This window comes from Ricinus communis, chromosome 9 (genome assembly GCF_019578655.1).
Source record: "Ricinus communis isolate WT05 ecotype wild-type chromosome 9, ASM1957865v1, whole genome shotgun sequence".
Lineage (NCBI taxonomy): Eukaryota > Viridiplantae > Streptophyta > Magnoliopsida > Malpighiales > Euphorbiaceae > Ricinus > Ricinus communis.
Window position 1 is genome coordinate 6874412 of NC_063264.1, and position 17472 is coordinate 6891883.

General features: G+C 35.0%; 3 protein-coding genes across 8 annotated transcripts; 2 read left to right on the forward strand and 1 right to left on the reverse strand.

Moving 5' to 3' along the window:
* Window positions 1-934: 934 nt before the first annotated feature.
* On the forward strand, window positions 935-5741 carry LOC8277575 (heterogeneous nuclear ribonucleoprotein 1). 3 transcript variants are annotated; one of them, XR_007217363.1, is made up of 6 exons: window positions 935-1317; window positions 1420-1555; window positions 1861-2088; window positions 2573-3773; window positions 4648-5039; window positions 5454-5741. XR_007217363.1 is itself a non-coding variant. In XM_015725299.3 (5 exons), exons 3-5 carry the CDS (start codon window positions 1867-1869, stop codon window positions 4659-4661), a joined length of 1437 nt encoding a protein of 478 aa, XP_015580785.1. In that variant the 5' UTR covers window positions 935-1317; window positions 1420-1555; window positions 1861-1866; the 3' UTR covers window positions 4662-5379. The 3 variants fall into 3 exon arrangements, 1 of the variants encoding a protein (XP_015580785.1); XR_001535956.3 differs by lacking the exon at window positions 5454-5741 and adding an exon at window positions 5156-5379; XM_015725299.3 differs by lacking the exon at window positions 5454-5741 and having other exon boundaries at window positions 4648-5379.
* Window positions 5742-8709: 2968 nt separating this feature from the next.
* Window positions 8710-13752, forward strand: LOC8277574 (protein TORNADO 1). The gene is made up of 3 exons (XM_002528997.4): window positions 8710-10509; window positions 10628-11871; window positions 12210-13752. The coding sequence occupies exons 1-3, from the start codon at window positions 9000-9002 to the stop codon at window positions 13608-13610; spliced, it is 4155 nt and encodes a 1384-aa protein (XP_002529043.1). The 5' UTR covers window positions 8710-8999; the 3' UTR covers window positions 13611-13752.
* Window positions 13753-14107: 355 nt separating this feature from the next.
* LOC8277573 lies at window positions 14108-17255 on the reverse strand. 4 transcript variants are annotated; one of them, XM_015725301.3, is made up of 3 exons: window positions 16768-17255; window positions 15895-16007; window positions 14108-15686 (listed from the first exon to the last, which is right to left on the reverse strand). In XM_015725301.3, exon 3 carries the CDS (start codon window positions 15663-15665, stop codon window positions 14376-14378), a length of 1290 nt encoding a protein of 429 aa, XP_015580787.1. In that variant the 5' UTR covers window positions 15666-15686; window positions 15895-16007; window positions 16768-17255; the 3' UTR covers window positions 14108-14375. The 4 variants fall into 4 exon arrangements, with proteins under 4 accessions (XP_015580787.1, XP_048235005.1, XP_015580788.1 ...); XM_048379048.1 differs by having other exon boundaries at window positions 15885-16007; XM_015725302.3 differs by lacking the exon at window positions 15895-16007 and having other exon boundaries at window positions 14108-15707.
* Between the last annotated feature and the right edge of the window lie 217 nt (window positions 17256-17472).

Here is a 17472-nt window from a genome sequence, read left to right on the forward strand (position 1 = left end):
TTTATCATGAATCATAAAAATTAATTATATGGGATTAATTTAAAATAAATTATTATTAATAAATTTTAATAAAAATTATATTTTCAATTAAATAAATAAAATAAATTAGTTATTATTCGATAAGAAATTTTTTTAAAATAGTATTATGAGTTAATTAGAATTAAATCAATTATTAATTATTAATTTTTAGTTTTAATTAAGTATTTTAATATATACGTTCATAAAAACATAGCCAACTATTATTTAAGAAACTATATTTTTAAATAAATAAAGGGAGGGAACCTAAAATTTAAGAGATAATTCAAATTAACATATCTAATACAAGTGTAATATTTTCTATTTTTAAAAATATTATGAAATGGGGATTCTTTTTATTAAATTCAAAAATCAACACCAGTGATGGATTTTTCTCTTAATCAGACTGCAATATGTACTATTTATTAATGAACCATAATAATAGTAATAATAATAATAATAATAATAATAATGAAAACAATACAGTTTGTATCTTATATTCTTTCATTTCATTTATAATTTATATTTAGCATGTAATAATTAAATAAGTAAAATTTCATTATTATAATGAGAATCAAATTTTCACACCTGTTTTAAAATACAATTGTTCATTTAAATCAATTGGTAAACTTCTTAACAAATTTAAAAGGACTACAATAAAAAAAATATAAAAGGAAATTGAATGTCTTTGTAACAAGCAAAGCAAAGAATAGTATAGAAACACCATGCTCATACACAGAGTCTCATTGAATATTTCCTGATAATCCATTCATTCTCTAACAAATTTAAACATTGGAAATTGATATATATTTAAAATATTGAGTAATGAAGTAGGGAAAAAAAATACATATGAAAATGTAAATATATCTGTACATAATTTAAAAGAGAAGATCATCATCATCTCTTCTGTCATCACTCTTTAGGCTCCTCCAAATATTCTTACACCAGAGGATTGCCAATCTCTCTCTCTCTTCTCTATTTCTTTCTATTTATATATTCTCTGTCTTTCTATCTCTCACATTCTTAGCTACAAATTCTAAATCTTTTATATTATTATTTTTTCTAAAGAATTCTTTTTTAAAAAAAAGATTTTAATTAAGAGGAGTGGAATAACCAAGGAAAAGATAAAAAAGAAAACAGAGAGATAGAAGCCTCTCTCTTAGACAACAAAGAAAGAAAGAAAGAAAGAAAGAGAGAGAAAGGCAAAGCATGAGCACCACCTCCTCTGTTTCTATTTCCACAATTCTTCTTCTCCTTAGATCTTACTTTCTCTAAATTTACAATCTTTTCCTTTACAAAATGGTAAAGCTTTTCATTGGTTTTCTCTTGATCTTTGTTAAACATTTTCTGGGACTTTGATCTGTATTAATTCTATGCTCAAAGTTTGATTCTTTGTATAATCAGGAATCTTTGGTTGAGTTCTGATTGGTGCTACAAGCATCAGATGATCCCAGATTGGATTTAACAAACCACCCACTTTAGTTTTTTTCTTTTTTGGATTGGGCACCAATCAGATTCTATCTGTTTTATCATATAGAAGGTATGATTATTGATTTTTCTCACAATTTGATCTTTTCATTTTAGTTACTGCTAGAAATCTTAGATTTTTGCTTCTTCTTCTTCTTCTTTCTATTTTTTTTGGGGCAATCAAGTATCTATCAGCAATACAATTGTTGTTGTTCATATTGGTTTTACACTAGGAAGCCACATATGTTGGCTCGATATACTAATTCTTGATTCAATTACTAATTTTGTTGAATTGGGTGTTATGTTTTAAAGATTTTTTATGTTTTGGGATTTGTGTTGGAAACTGATGTTGCAATTTGCTGTAATGGCTGATTGTAGAAAAAGATGGAATCAGATCTTGGTAAGCTCTTTATTGGTGGGATTTCATGGGACACTGATGAGGAACGTCTTAAGGAATATTTTAGCAAGTATGGAGAAGTGGTGGAGGCAGTGATCATGAGAGATCGAACTACAGGCCGGGCCCGAGGTTTTGGTTTCGTGGTCTTTGCAGATCCTGCTGTTGCAGAAAGAGTCATCGTGGATAAACACATGATTGATGGACGCACGGTTAGCAGCTTGATCGCAAATACCTTACATACATTGTGACTTTTAATGGCTTGATCCTAGCTTCTTCTTTGAGTTCATTTGTAAAGTAGTTAAGAGTCTAAATCTATAATTTAGAGATAATCCCTGAGCCTAATTCTGCTTTAAATATACATTTTACTTAGTGAGAGAAAAGTTAGAATCTAAACATGATTTCTTATTTAATTTTAAGTGGCAATTTACTTTGAACTGTCTGAACTTTTTACTTGGGACTTGGGAAATTTCTTAGCCTCCATCATGCTCTGAATTCACATTTTAGAGTATATAAGAACTAGAATCCTGGTCATTCTGTCTATCCGTTTATCTCACAGGTGCTAATTGCTGAATTTAAAGACATTTATATCTTCTAATAGAGTTTACTTTTGGGTAGCATTTGTCTTCATTGTTTGTTCAGAACTAAGATGACATGTAATTTCCTGATTTTAGTTGGTACATTCTCATTTTTCAGGTTGAAGCAAAGAAAGCTGTTCCAAGGGATGATCAGCACATTTTGAATAGAAACACTAGTAGTATTCATGGTTCTCCAGGTCCTGGGCGTACCAAAAAGATTTTCGTTGGAGGTCTGGCATCTACAGTTACAGACAATGACTTTAAGAAGTACTTTGAGCAATTTGGCAATATCACTGACGTTGTTGTGATGTATGATCACAACACGCAGAGGCCAAGAGGCTTTGGCTTCATCACTTATGATTCAGAGGATGCAGTAGATAGAGTTCTGCATAAAACATTTCATGAACTAAATGGCAAAATGGTTGAAGTCAAAAGGGCAGTCCCAAAGGAGCTATCCCCAGGGCCTAGTCGGAGCCCACTGATAGGGTATAATTATGGTTTGAGTAGGACAAACAATTTCCTTAATGCATATGCTCAGGGATATAATATGAATTCAGTAGGAGGTTTTGGAATGAGGATGGATAGTAGGTTTAGTCCTCTTGCCAGTGGTAGAAGCGGGTTTCCTCCATTTGGGACGACTGGTTATGGAATGAGTATGAATTTAGAGCCAGGGCTGACACCAAGCTATGGTGGTGGATCAAACTTTGGCAATAGTCCAGGGTATGGACGGATGTTAAGTCCCTATTATAGTGGGAATTCAAGCAGATACAGTACTCCAATAGGTTATGGCGTTGGGAATGCAAGGAATGATTCTGTTTTAAGCCCCACTACTCGAAATGTCTGGGGAAATGGGGGCCTTAATAGTGCTGCTAATCCTGCCAGCCCAGGTGCTTTCTTGGGTTCTGGAAGTGGAAGTTTTGGGGTTTCATTTGGGAACAGCGGGACCAATTGGGGCCCTTCTCATGTTTCAGCTCAAGGTGGAGGAAGTGCTTCTGCTTATACCAGTGGGAGTATGGGCTACGGGAGTGGTGATAGCAGCTATGGGTTGGGAGGGGGAGCTTATGGACGAAACAATGGCTCTAATGCAGCACCAAATTCATCATTTGCTGGGTCAAATAGTGGTTATGAAGGGTCCTATGGGGACTTGTACCGCAGTGGTTCGGTTTACGGTGATTCAACTTGGCGGTCTGGCACTCCTGAGCTGGAAGGTTCTGGATCATTTGGCTATGGGCTCAGCAATATAGCTGCAGATGTTACTGCTAAGAGTTCTGAGGGTTATATTGGAAGTTATGGTGTTACAAGTAGACAATCTAATAGAGGTAACACTTTTCTGTAGCTTCAGTTAATAATCTTCATGAAATTACTTTAGTTGTAAACAATAGGCAAGTAAACAAAAGAATAGGCATTAAAAATTTATGAAAAATGTAATGATTAGAAATGCTGAAGCTTTGAAAGAAATCTGCTGAATACTAGTATGCCCTTGCATTTCTTATTCGGACTAGTTCATAGGAAAACTTATCACTATAAAGGAAATGCTAAATTTTCTCAAACCGATGTTACTCACTTCCTGCATGGATAGATTACTAATCACAGTTAAACATATTTAAAGGAATACATGGGCTTATTGCCTGTAATCTGTAATTATGAGTAAAAGGTTTTTTGGTGCCTCTAGATTCTTTGAATATCCTGGTTTATCAAAGTGGCTCACATGTAATTAGATGCTCTATTTATTGAACTTACGTTTCTTACTGTCTGTTAATTTTGAGATGGCTAATGCTGTGTCAATGACTTGTCAGAACTTCAGATTTTGGTATTTTCATACACTGGAATCCACATTCACATCTCTCTGTCTCCCCCTTCTGTTCATTGTAGGCCTTTTTTACTACCTAAGTGAAATTCAATAGCTATGTTCTCTAACCATTCAAATTATGCACTTGATACTTGCTTTAGACTATGAGCTTGTCTAGCATGTATTTCTTAAGCGTCGACTTGACTTAATCTTGGTCTGTAAGCATGTAAATGATAATTTGAGTTTGAAATACTACGACTGAAGTTTGTGATATGCATTGTCAATTGTAAGATAATCAATTAATAGCACCTGGTTTCAGCATTTTTGTTACTAATGATTGGATACCAATTGCTAGCATGTGATACTAATTGTTTGTTTTTACCTTTTTTTATTATATGCTTCAGGAATTGTTACCTAGGAGATCTGTTATTGGATGTCACAGGATAATTGTAGGTAAGGAGAATCTGGATAAACAGGTGACGGGTTTAAATTTCATGCATCTCTCTCCTGATCATATTCAGTTCATAAGGAAATTGATCAATAGTGCTTACGATGGTTCTTGATTTGCGTTATACACAATCAGAGTGAAAGCAATTACAGGGATTTTGTGTAAGGTTTGAGATTTGAATTTCAATTTCTTCTTTTAATTAGTGAAAAACTTAGGTTCCTTTCTTGGCATTTGAGTGAGGTGTAAAATCAGATTGCGGGATATATACTCAGGAAGATTGGTTCCATAGAAGTGCTGTGCATCTCCAGCGAGGCAAGCCAGTGGTAGTACACTTTTTCAAAAAATAGGGTATTAATTTTTTTGATTTTTTTTTTCTTCTTTTCTTTTGGAGTAATGCCTGGAGAAGGCGCTGGTTGGTGTCCTTATATTTTTCTTCTCTTTATTTGCGATTCTCTCTTTATCAGGTTGTATGCAAGGTTCTGTTTGATCTACTAGTGTGAAACATTATAAGGGATTCTGTTTTTATTCTCCCCCCCCCGCCCCCCCCTCCGGCAAATAAGTTTCCAAATGTTTTGATTCATTTTTTATTGGACATTGTATCAGCCAAAAAGAAAAAAGGGAAAAAAGAGGTTAACAATTAGATGAATGTTGGACTACATTCATGATTGCTGTTGTGCTATTTGTATTAGCTTCTGTTGTTTTATAATTTCTGCTATTCATTTCTGGAATGTATGCTGATTTGCTAGGCATTGATATTTGCAGGCTTGCTATTAGCTGTATGTTCATAATACTGCATGCTGAGATCTTGGATTATTATATCCTTGTGCTGGGAAGCAAACAAGGGTCTTATTAATAGCAATTTTGGTAGTATCTATCCCTTCAATTTGCTGTTGTAGATATTCTGTTTCTGATCCTTTTAGGCTATTCTGTGTGGCCATTCCCATCTCTTATCCAAACCCCTCTACAGAATAGGATATTGTTTTGCCTTCCATCTTTCAAAAATCATTTTCATTTTCCAATTACCTCAAAAATATATCATCATTTGCATTATATGTGTGGTCCTCTTCTCTCTCTCTCTCTACTAACTTTAGATGATGGAGTTGTTTTGAGCTCCATTGTAGTTCTAACAATATGCTTATTTGTATTCAATTTTGTGAATGAGCTAAAATTTGAGTACAATTTCTAATAAAATGTAACATGAATCTGCATGCATATATATATATATATATATATCTCAAATTGAAATCAGTTTTGTTCCAATTTTAGGAAATGAAATTCCAAAATAGTTCAAATTTACAATATGGGTTCTCCAAGATTTTCAGCATGCCTTAACCCATAAATTAACTATTCCCTAAATGATCATTTGGGAATTCCATGGCCAAGCCCGAGGGACAATTGCTGCTGACTTGTCTCCATGAATCTTTACATTATTAGGTCTCACTGATTTGTTATTGCCTTTTGAAAAGTTATATTTTTATTCTCTGGAACCATTAATGCATGTTCGCTGCTTAATCTTAGCCATTGTTTTTCTTTTGACCCCTCTTTTCCTCTCTTTTTAGAGGATATCTCATACTGTATCAGTGGACCCATAATTCTTTTTCCTAAATTCATCGTTTTTGCGCAATCGCCAGTCAAGATTTCGATAGAAATATTCTTATTTATGAAAATTAATTTAATTTTTTCTTTTTCAGTTTAAATTTGTCATTTGTCATCCACACGAAAGTCTATTACTTTTATTTCGTAAATATTTGGAAATGGCTATTCAATATAGCCTACGGCCATCTACAGGATTTTTCTTTTTTCTTTTTTTTTTTTTCAAGAGAAAAAAGAACGGAAAAGACAGTTCTGATGGTACTGATGAGCCCTGGCAATAGGCTATGGCCCATCACACTTTAACGAAATGAGTAATTTCACTATTTATCATTTTTTTTAAATAATTATAAAAATACCTTAACTTTTTTATATTTTTCAAAATATCCCTCATTCTTTTCAAGAGTATTCAATTTTTACTTTCTTCATTTTTTCCATTTTTGCAAAATTAATTTTAAATACTTTAAACTTATTTAATGTATACTATATTTTGATAATATATTACCGTTTGTTTGTAAAACATTTGAAATGAATTTTGTTTTAATTTAAAAAGTTTCAGATATTCAAAATATATTATTTTTATTATATATATATATATATATATATATATATATATTATTTACGTCAAAAATATATCAGTGACATATATTTTTCAATATATATTAAACATATACTTTTTTTTACCGATAACAGCTTATCTAATTTTTTAGATATGATATTCTCAATACGTCTTCAAATCTTTAAATCAGAATATTTTTTAGATTTATTTATTTGTTTTATCATCATTGATATCAAAATTAAATAAAATGTAATAATATTTTATAAAAATCAATATATTTTTATTTATTATTTATAAAAAATATGCTATATATATTTATATTTTTTTTTCTTTACAGTATATTCAATATATATATTTTCATCTGAAAGAAATTAAACTATATATTTTTATAAATAAAATTCTATTTTTAAATATTGTTGTTGCCGGTAAGTTTAATGAATATGTTTGTAATTATATTTATGTGTTCGACTAAAATGCAATTCCATTTGTGAGCTGCTGGCTGACAGGAAATCAAAGAGCATTCAAGATTTGCAAAAGGCTATAAAGGAGCGTTTGGTTGTCAAAATGCAAATTAAATAAATTTGTTAACCCTAACTTATATCATATGGTCTCTTCATATATACCAAGATTTTACTATAACCTATTATTTCATGCAACATCAACAAATTGCTGCCCTTCCATTTCTCTATTCCCCCTTTATCTTTCTTTTTTGTTTTTCCATATATCTTATAAGTTTTTGTAATTAAGGGTCTGACCCAATAATTTTAATTTGGTTTGATTTAGCTTTTTTAATTTTTTTCTTTTAGATTTAATTTTTTTATTAAAGTATTTATTCTAAAAGTATTTACATATTTTACACAAACACTAATAAAGTAATTTATTTTGAAGGAACTTATTTTCATAATTTAAAGTGGTAAGACTTATAATTCTTTTTGCATAAGAAATTATTTACATAATAACTATCTATTTTTTTTACTATAGGTTAACTAAATAATATATACAATACTAAATTTCATAATATCATACAAATATTTAATAATAAATATTAAAACTTCCATGAATTTGATTTTTATTCAATCTTTTTCAATAAAAATAAACAGTCCCAAAATTAAACTACAATCTTCAGTTGGATTTTCCCATGTGGATAACCATATTGCAATCTTTGATATATAACTTTATTAAAAAAACTATGCTAAAAAGTATCTTTAGAAAGGAATTTTTTTTTTTGTAAACCATTAAATACCTTTTAGTGATGTCATATTGAAGAGATAATAACCTTTTACTTGTTGCTAAAAAGGGTCAAACATGGTTTCAAAAATTAACTGATATTGTCTGCATCATAGGACAAGAATCCCATAAACAGAGGTTCATTTGTCTAAATTTTATCCTTTGCTTTATAGGATTCCCCAATTCTTTCCAATCTGAAAAGACGAATATGTGATTTTCTCAGAGCTCAATATGTCAAAAAGTTGGATCACTCCTCTCCATTAATCCCAAGGTTAATGCATTAGGGTAATATTAGTACTCTTTTCATTTTGTTATAAGTGTCATTTTTTAACAATTCACCCACATTAAAAAAGCGTTTAATAGGATTAATTATAGAAAAAAACTAGCTAAATTAGACCCCTTTACCTTTCTTTAGATATTCCAAAATATATTATACTTGTTCTAACACAAGGATGAAAGAAGAAAAAAAAATTAATATTGCATTGGATATATAAAAGTGATAAATAATTAAAATTTATTTAATTTAAAAAAGCTACGGATATAATGAAATGGAGAGAGTGTTTCAGTTGGGAATGTTGAATTTGAAAATTTTAAATTTATTAGATGCGATGTTGTTGAATATAAGTTGAGAGCATAAGTAAAGCCATTCATTACCTTTGAAACAAGCTGAGTTAAAGGAATACCTTCACAAAGAAGTTGGGAATATTACACATGTTGTTTAGTGTTCCTCTCTCATGCCATTGTCAAATATCTGACAGGAAACCAATAATTTCCAGGCTATCACCCACCAAAAAGAAAAGGGAAAGCAACAAAAGGGGTCCCTTTTTAGTGCTTTTATCACATCAAGAAACAGTTTCAAGTAAACCTGCATTGTTTTCAAGTTTGTCTTTGTAATATTCAGGTAAAACAAACCAAGCTGATCACAGTAAATAATGGCAGCAAACCAGAACCTTAGAGATCTTCAATGGCTACTGCAAGCCATCAAATCTGAAAGCCTGAATCTACAGAACATTTCCTTTTACCTTTCTCAAACAGCTTCGGGTTGTTACCAAGAAACAGAAAATTCCTTGACTGTAAACATTTCCAAGGACAACCTTTCCTCCTTCTCCCAAATCTTATCAGACTTAGGCACAGCTAAGTACATTCAATCTTCTTTAACAAATCTTGAGTTTCACCGTTCCGATTGGGGAGTGGAACAAGTAGTATATCTTGGAATACTGCTCCAGAGTTGTTCAAACATAAAGCAGCTTGTGTTCCGACGAAACAGATTCAACACAGAATGTTTAAGTGAGCTTTGTGAGATTCTGAAGAGAAATGCAGTGATCAAAGAAGTTATGTTTTGTGAATCAGGTATAGGGTCTGTTGGAGCTGGCCTTCTAGCTGCTGCTCTTAAGGTAAATGAGAGCTTGGAAGAATTGCAGATATGGGAAGACTCAATTGGATCAAAAGGCGCAGAGGAGATCTCGGAAATGATTGAAGTAAACTCAACACTGAAGCTTTTGACAATTTTTGATTCACATTCTATTACAGCGACTCCCGTTATATCAGCTGTTTTAGCAAGGAATAGGACAATGGAGGTTCATGTTTGGAATGGAGAAAATGGAGAGAAAAGTTCTAAAGTGGTGGAGTTCATACCTGAAAGCAGCACACTCAGGATTTATAGACTAGACATTTCAGGTTCTTGTAGGGTTGCTTGCTCTCTGGGATGGAACTCAACTGTAAAGTCACTAGACATGACTGGAATCCGTCTTAAGTCGCGGTGGGCTAAAGAGTTTCGCTCAGTTTTGGAACAGAATCGAAGCCTCAAAGAGGTAAGATTGTCGAAAACGTGCCTTAAGGACAAGGGAGTTGTGTATGTTGCAGCTGGACTTTTCAAGAACCAGAGTTTGGAAAGCTTATATCTTGATGGAAACTGGTTTAGTGGGACAGGTGTAGAACATTTGCTATGCCCTTTGAGTAGGTTCTCTGCCTTGCAATTCCAAGCGAATATTACACTCAAGTCTGTAACTTTTGGAGGAGGAAGAACAAAAATTGGAAGGGATGGTCTTGCAGCAATCATACAGATGCTGACAACAAATGAAACACTGACAAAGTTGGGAATATGCGACGATGAGAGTTTGAGACCAGGCGATTTCGTTAAAATCTTCAGGAGCTTAGAAAAGAATGCCAGTTTGAGACACTTGTCTTTGCAAGGTTGTAGAGGAGTTCGAGGAGATATTGTGCTAAAGACAATAATGGACACATTGCAGGTGAATCCTTGGATTGAAGACATTGATCTTGCAAGAACACCGCTGCATAATTTAGGAAAAACAGATGAAATTTATCAAAGATTAGGCCAGAATGGAAAGACTGAACCAGAAGCAGAAACAGATTTGCTCAAGGACATGCCACTTACTGAGCCAAAGAGCTGCAGAGTCTTCTTTTGTGGACAAGAATATGCAGGTAAGGATCCTTGCTTTGCGAGGAATATAAACTAGTTTTAGAGCTGCTTCTAACCTATGTTTTCGCAGAGCCTGAAAGCCAAAACTGACATGCTAACTTCTTTAGTCCTTATCTGCAGGCAAGACTGCACTTTGTAATTCTATATCGCAGAACTTCTCCTCTTCAAAGCTTCCTTACATGGATCAAGTGAGAACTCTAGTGAACCCAGTTGAACAAGCTGTCAGAACAAGTGGAATGAAGATAAAGAATTTCAAAGATGAAGACACAAAGATATCGATATGGAATCTTGCAGGCCAGCATGAGTTTTACTCTCTCCATGATCTCATGTTTCCGGGACATGGTAGTGCATCATTTTTCCTGATCATATCCAGTTTGTTTAGAAAGCCTAGTAACCGAGAACCAAAGACACCAGAAGAGATAGAAGAGGACCTACAATATTGGCTCAGATACATTGTTTCCAACTCGCGAAGAGCAATCCAACAATGTATGTTACCTAATGTAACTATAGTCCTCACACATTGCGACAAAATCAATCAACCATCACCAAACCTGCAGCTTATAGTGACATCAATACAGAGAGTAAGAGACAAGTTCCAAGGTTTTGTTGACTTGTACCAAACTGTATTCACAGTTGATGCAAGATCCTCTGCATCAGTCAGTAAACTCGCGCATCATCTTCGGAAGACAAGCAAGACGATTCTCCAGAGAGTGCCTCGAGTTTATCAGCTGTGCAATGATCTAATTCAAATTTTATCAGACTGGAGAGTAGAGAACTATAACAAGCCTGCAATGAAATGGAAAGAATTCGGCGAACTTTGCCAAGTGAAGGTTCCGCCATTGAGAATCCGTTCCAGGCATGACAATAAAGAAAAGGTGGAAATGAGGAGGAGGGCTGTTGCTAGTTGTCTTCATCATATAGGCGAATTGATTTATTTCGATGAATTAGGATTCTTGATCTTGGACTGTGAGTGGTTCTGTAGTGAAGTGCTTAGCCAACTAATAAAATTGGATGTTAGAAAGCAAAGCTCTATGGAAAACAGCGTATTCATTAGCAGAAAAGAATTGGAGAGGATTCTAAAAGGAAGTTTACAAAGTCAGATTCCTGGAATGAGTTCGAAGGTATTTGAAAACTTAGAGGCTAGTGATCTTGTGAGAATGATGCTGAAACTAGAACTATGTTATGACCAAGATCCATCGGTTCCAAATTCTCTCCTACTAATTCCTTCAATTCTTGAGGAAGGCAGAGGGAGACCACAGAGATGGCAGTTAAGTACACCTGACTGCATTTATGCTGGTAGGCATCTCGAATGTGATGATTCAAACCACATGTTTCTCACGCCAGGCTTCTTTCCTCGTTTGCAGGTACTATTTGTGTCTTTACTTCCCTTTCTACTTTTATTTGATTTCTCTTTCTCCCTTCACATTTTCTGTAAGCTAAAAGTTAGCATTCATGTTGCAAGAAGAAAAAGAACATGAAGATAAATTTCTTTGTAATGCTACAATCCATAGATTAGTTGTGCATAACATATCTTAACATTAGTAAAGGAAAAGAATTAGACTCCAGGAAATACATATCGGACGACTCAATGCTTTATAGTAATCTTCTTTCTATCCTATGCATACTTCAATGAGAATGCCTAGAGACTCTTAAAAGTGCCTGCTAATTCTCATACAAAAGCTTCAATCATTTTTTAACCCAGGTTCATCTTCATAATAGAATCATGGCATTAAAGAACCAACATGGAGCAACCTACACCTACAATCTTGAAAAATATCTCATCGCAATAAACATCAATGGTATCTACGTCAGGGTAGAACTTGGAGGACAGTTGGGATACTACATTGATGTCCTTGCTTGTTCCAGTAAGAACTTAACAGAAACCCTTAGGCTCATTCAGCAGCTCATAATTCCTGCAATCCAAAGTCTCTGCCATGGTGTCACCTTGACAGAAAGCATCATAAGGCCTGAATGTGTGCAAAATTTGACACCTCCTAGGTACAGGAAAACACAAAATGTGTCTGTGCAGCAACTGAAACAGGCACTGAACTCAGTTCCTGCTGATGGCCTGTATGATTATCAGCACACTTGGGGTCCAGTTTTGGACTCTGGCAGACCTATTCTAAGAGCTGGATTTGATCTTGCCAGAGACCTCTTATCAGATGATGACTTCCGGGAAGTATTGCACCGACGATATAATGACTTGTATAATCTTGCAATGGAATTGGAAATCCCACCAGAGAGAAATCCAAATGGAACGGATCAGCTAGGGAATGAACTTGACAACGTTGATCCAAGCTTTGCCGGAATTGCAAAGGGAGTGGAACAAGTACTGCAGAGACTCAAGATTATCGAACAAGAAATAAGAGACTTGAAGCAAGAGATACAAGGGTTGAGATATTACGAACACAGACTCCTCATTGAACTTCATCGCAAAGTGAACTACCTTGTGAACTACAATGTCCAACTGGAAGACAGGAAAGTACCTAACATGTTCTTTTTTGTTAGAACAGAAAACTACTCGAGAAGATTGGTCACCAACATGATTTCTGGCATGACAGCACTTCGAATGCACATGTTATGTGAATACAGGCGAGAAATGCATGTTATAGAAGATCAGATTGGTTGCGAGATAATGCAGGTGGACAACAGGGCAGTGCAATGTTTAGCTCCATACATGAAAAAATTCATGAAATTAGTTACATTTGCTCTCAAGATAGGAGCCCATCTGGTGGCAGGAATGGGAGAAATGATACCAGATTTGAGCAGAGAAGTAGCTCATTTGACTGGATCTTCCCTAATGTATGGAGCAGCAGGAGCAGTTGCTGCTGGGGCTGTGGGGGTTGCTGCGGTTGGACGAATGGAGGGGTTCAGGAACAGAGGTAGGAATGCAGATAGCTCAAGAGACATTCAGCAAGAACTAAGAGCAGCACAACAGTGGGTAGTGGATTTCCTAAGGGATCGCAGGTGTTCAACAGGGAAGGATATCGCGGAGAAATTTGGATTATGGAGAGTAAGATACAGGGACGATGGACAGATTGCATGGGTTTGCAGGAGGCATATGAGTATAAGAGCAAATGAAATAATGGAAGTACCAATATGAATTATGTTTGTTCCCAGTTCAAATCTTAATAATCTTTTATTTTCTTCATTACTATTTTTCTAACTAGTGCAGTATGCCATTCTCTTTTATGGGACAGGAACAATCTCCTTCCTCCCAGTTATAATATTTTCTTGTAATGCTCTGTAATTAGTTCAACTTTTGTGAAACAAAAAGCTTGTCAATCAGAATCTAACAAAGAATCAGTAGAAAAGAACGCAATCTTTAATATTATCACTAGCAAGATAAAGGAGATGGACAATGATATACTTTCAATCTTTAATATTATCAACTCCATTTGACAAACAGACAACAATAGAAATATAGGGTAGCTTTGAGGACACAATTATAGAAAATGGATAAAAGCAATATAACTCATCCCTTACCCTTACCTACCTGTGGGACCAGACCTCATTAAAACATTCATTATTAGTCTATAATTAGATGAAATTAGAACTAACAATCATTGAGAATTGAAATAAGCAGTGATAAAAGAAGAGTAAAGGAAAGGGGCAGGGGAAGGAGGGGAAATTTTCCATTCATACTAACAACAGCTGTTATACAACAAAGCTGATGATAACACATGCGGAGCCATGATTTCCCGGTCATCTAAACATCTCAACATATTTAAAAACGAAAAAAGAAAAGGAGAAAAAAGGAAAACAACACACTACATGATACATTATTACAGTTCACTATTAGTATTAGTCTGCATGCTAAAGTCTACAGTCACCTGTCTGTTTTCCTCTGAACCAATTGAACCAAAGCTCAGAAGAAAGCCCTACTCCCATAAAACACACGGGAGCTACTGTTCTTTGACGACTGCATTTTCTGATCAGACGTTGAACTTCCTGAACTTGTTGGTCCGCTATCAATGTCCAAAGGAAGCTTCATCTTTGCCAATGATTCGGTGAATTGCTGCATACTTTTCATGTACATGTCAACTATGTCTTGCTGGACCACATTCTGCTCTGGCTCAATATTCACGGTGATAACAGGCTTAGCGGTCTTCTCACTCTGAGCCCCACCGAAGGAGGAATCACTCTCGCCATCTCCTCCCTTTTTGTCTTTTCGGGCCGACTCATGCTCCTGATATGGCGTTTTGGAAACTGCTGGAGCATCAGATGTATCTGAGCTGGCAGCTAGTGAGGGAGAAGAAACTCCATTTGTTGATACGCTGCTTGGAGGCGAATCATGTTTAGGAGCTTCAACAGAATCAACAGTGGCAGTTGAATAGCTTTCCACAACATTAGCGCCCATTTCAGAACTAACATGGTTTTCAACTTCAGATGTGACCAAGCTCTCCGAGGTTTCAGAGTCTTCATTGGTACATGAGATCCCAAAATATTCTGAAACCATCATCTGGTTTTCATTCACAATTTTTGGATCTGGGAACTCAAGCTTATCAAATTCGCTGAGTGATTCCTGTATCTCTGTGTCCTGCACAGTTCCATCTGTAGCTTGAGCAGTAGGCATTGCAGGAATTGCCATTACTTCTGGCGAAGATCCAATATAGGACAGAGATAATTGAACAAACCCTGCTGGGGAATGGAATAAATCGGTTGAAGAAAGAGAGAACTCCTTTTCCAGCTTTCCATTCTTGATTACTACTTCAGATAAAGGCACCAAAGCAAACCCTAACAACTGATCCTCAAGATAATTCCTCACCCTACTCATCATGAATATCTCACATTTAAGGGAGGACTCAACAGTCTTTACATTCAGTCGGAGGTTATCGTTAAAGACCGGATTCCTTCCACCACCATTGATGATTTTGGTGGAGACTGTGTTTTCAGGATCACTAGTCAGGCAAATCTTAGCATAAACATCTTGCTTGTGGTAAATGCAAATGTTATGAATGTCCCTAGCCTGATGTATGTAGACCTCAAGAATACCAATGTAATCCTCCGGGTTGCCAACCATGGCTTCCTTCCTTTGGACCTCAACTCCCTTGGACAATTTAACCAAGTTCCGAACTGAATGATCAGAATTTTGCTTCTCTGGCTCGAGGACAACAGAAGTCTTGAATGGTGATACAACAGACTGGGGGGAATCCATTGTAACGCCTAGAAATTGAACCTGTCAAAGCACAAACAAGATCTATTTGAAAACACAGGTTATCTAGATGAAAACCCTCTTAGAAAATGGAAAATATTTAGAGTTCCAAATACAAGAATTTAAAGCCAAATGGAAACGAATTGCAGCTTCCCAAATCTTTATACCCTACACAAAGAATCAGTCCCAAACTAATCTCAAAATCAGAAGTTAAAAACTCACTCCTTAGTACCTTAAATCTTCAAGTTCTGAAACCATACAATAAAGTTAAATTCCTGAGTGCTATGAAACTAGTTGCTTTAAAACCCAGCACGAAGAACCAAAGTAGCACAAGCAAGCACCTTTCTGAGATGAAAAAGTACAACTTGAGCATAAAATTCTCGAAATCAATCCGGAACTGAGAACTCAAGAAATGCAACCTTAACACCAAAACAAAAGCAAAAACCCAAACCTAAAACTAACAGAATCTAACCTGACAGACAATACTAAGCTGAGCTCAACTTAACACAAGGAATCCTAAAAAACCAGAAACCAAGAACATTCAATACCATTAACTCATAACCAAACCTACAAAACTAAAACAAGTAAACACAACCTCTTCAAGACCCAGAAGTCCAAAAAAAGAAGAAAGATTCAAATAATTGAGAATTTTCAATGAACCACTACCAGACTCTCCAAACTTAAAGGCAGGCAAAGACTCCTCAACAGTTATTACCAAAAGAGCAGAGATTCCAATAAAGCTATCAACTTTTCCCACACAGTAACCAGAATCCAAGGAGAGTTAAACAAGGACAGCAAAGAAAAAGAAAAGGCACAGTAACCTAGATCATAATACAAGAATTTACAAATAAACTCAACAAAATTCTCCTGCAAATCCTACAAAGACCACATCGTTATTAACTATATTCAACGCAAATACAACCACGGAAGTGACTAAAAGCCAAAATAGCACAACCTAGGCTCAAATCACAACACAAAATTGAAAAAAGGAAAAAGAAAACCCACTAAAAACTCTCCTCAAAAGCACAAAAGAAATGAAACACCTCAATAATTCTCAAAACATAAAAAATGAGTACTGTTTCAGAAAAAACAAAAGAAAACTCACCTTTAGCTACAAAGTCAAAAACGATTTTGTGTAGGATCAGTGAATGGCTATCTTATTCAAGATCTAGCAAAGACCCAGTTCGAGAATCGAGGTCTTTTTAGCTTTTGCTATTGAAGTTCTTGAAGAAAAAAAAAACAAAACAAAACAAAACTAAGTGAAACTGATGAAGAAGAGCATAACCAAAAAGAAAGGAGAAATAAAATCTAACTTATCTGATGAAAATAATCTAAAAACAGATAGAGAGAGGGAGAGAGGAGGAAAAAGAAAAAAGAAAAAGGGTATTGATACTTGTGGGGTAGCTTGTGTGTGTATATTATTTATTTATATATCTTTCTGTCTAAGAATAATGTTTAACTAATAATATTTTCCTCTTTTGTTTTGTCTGGTGGTATATGTATTATGTACAGGAAGTAGATTATTACAGTTACAGAGGAGAGGATACGGGAGGGATGGGTGTTAGAAAAACACTTTCCCTTTTTTTCCATTGCAGAAGAAATGCGAGTGTAGAGGAGTAGGGAGTAGACACCGCCCCACGCGCTGGGAAAGAAGGGACCAATGAGAAGAGAGATATGTGTTTGGTGGGGACATTGAAACATTGGCTCCTCCGCTTCCAATTCTTTTACAATAGACATACTGTTCCCACTTCCCACTATGCCTTTTGCCCTGTTCTTATTAGGCTGCGCCTCCTCCTCCTGTTTCTTTTCC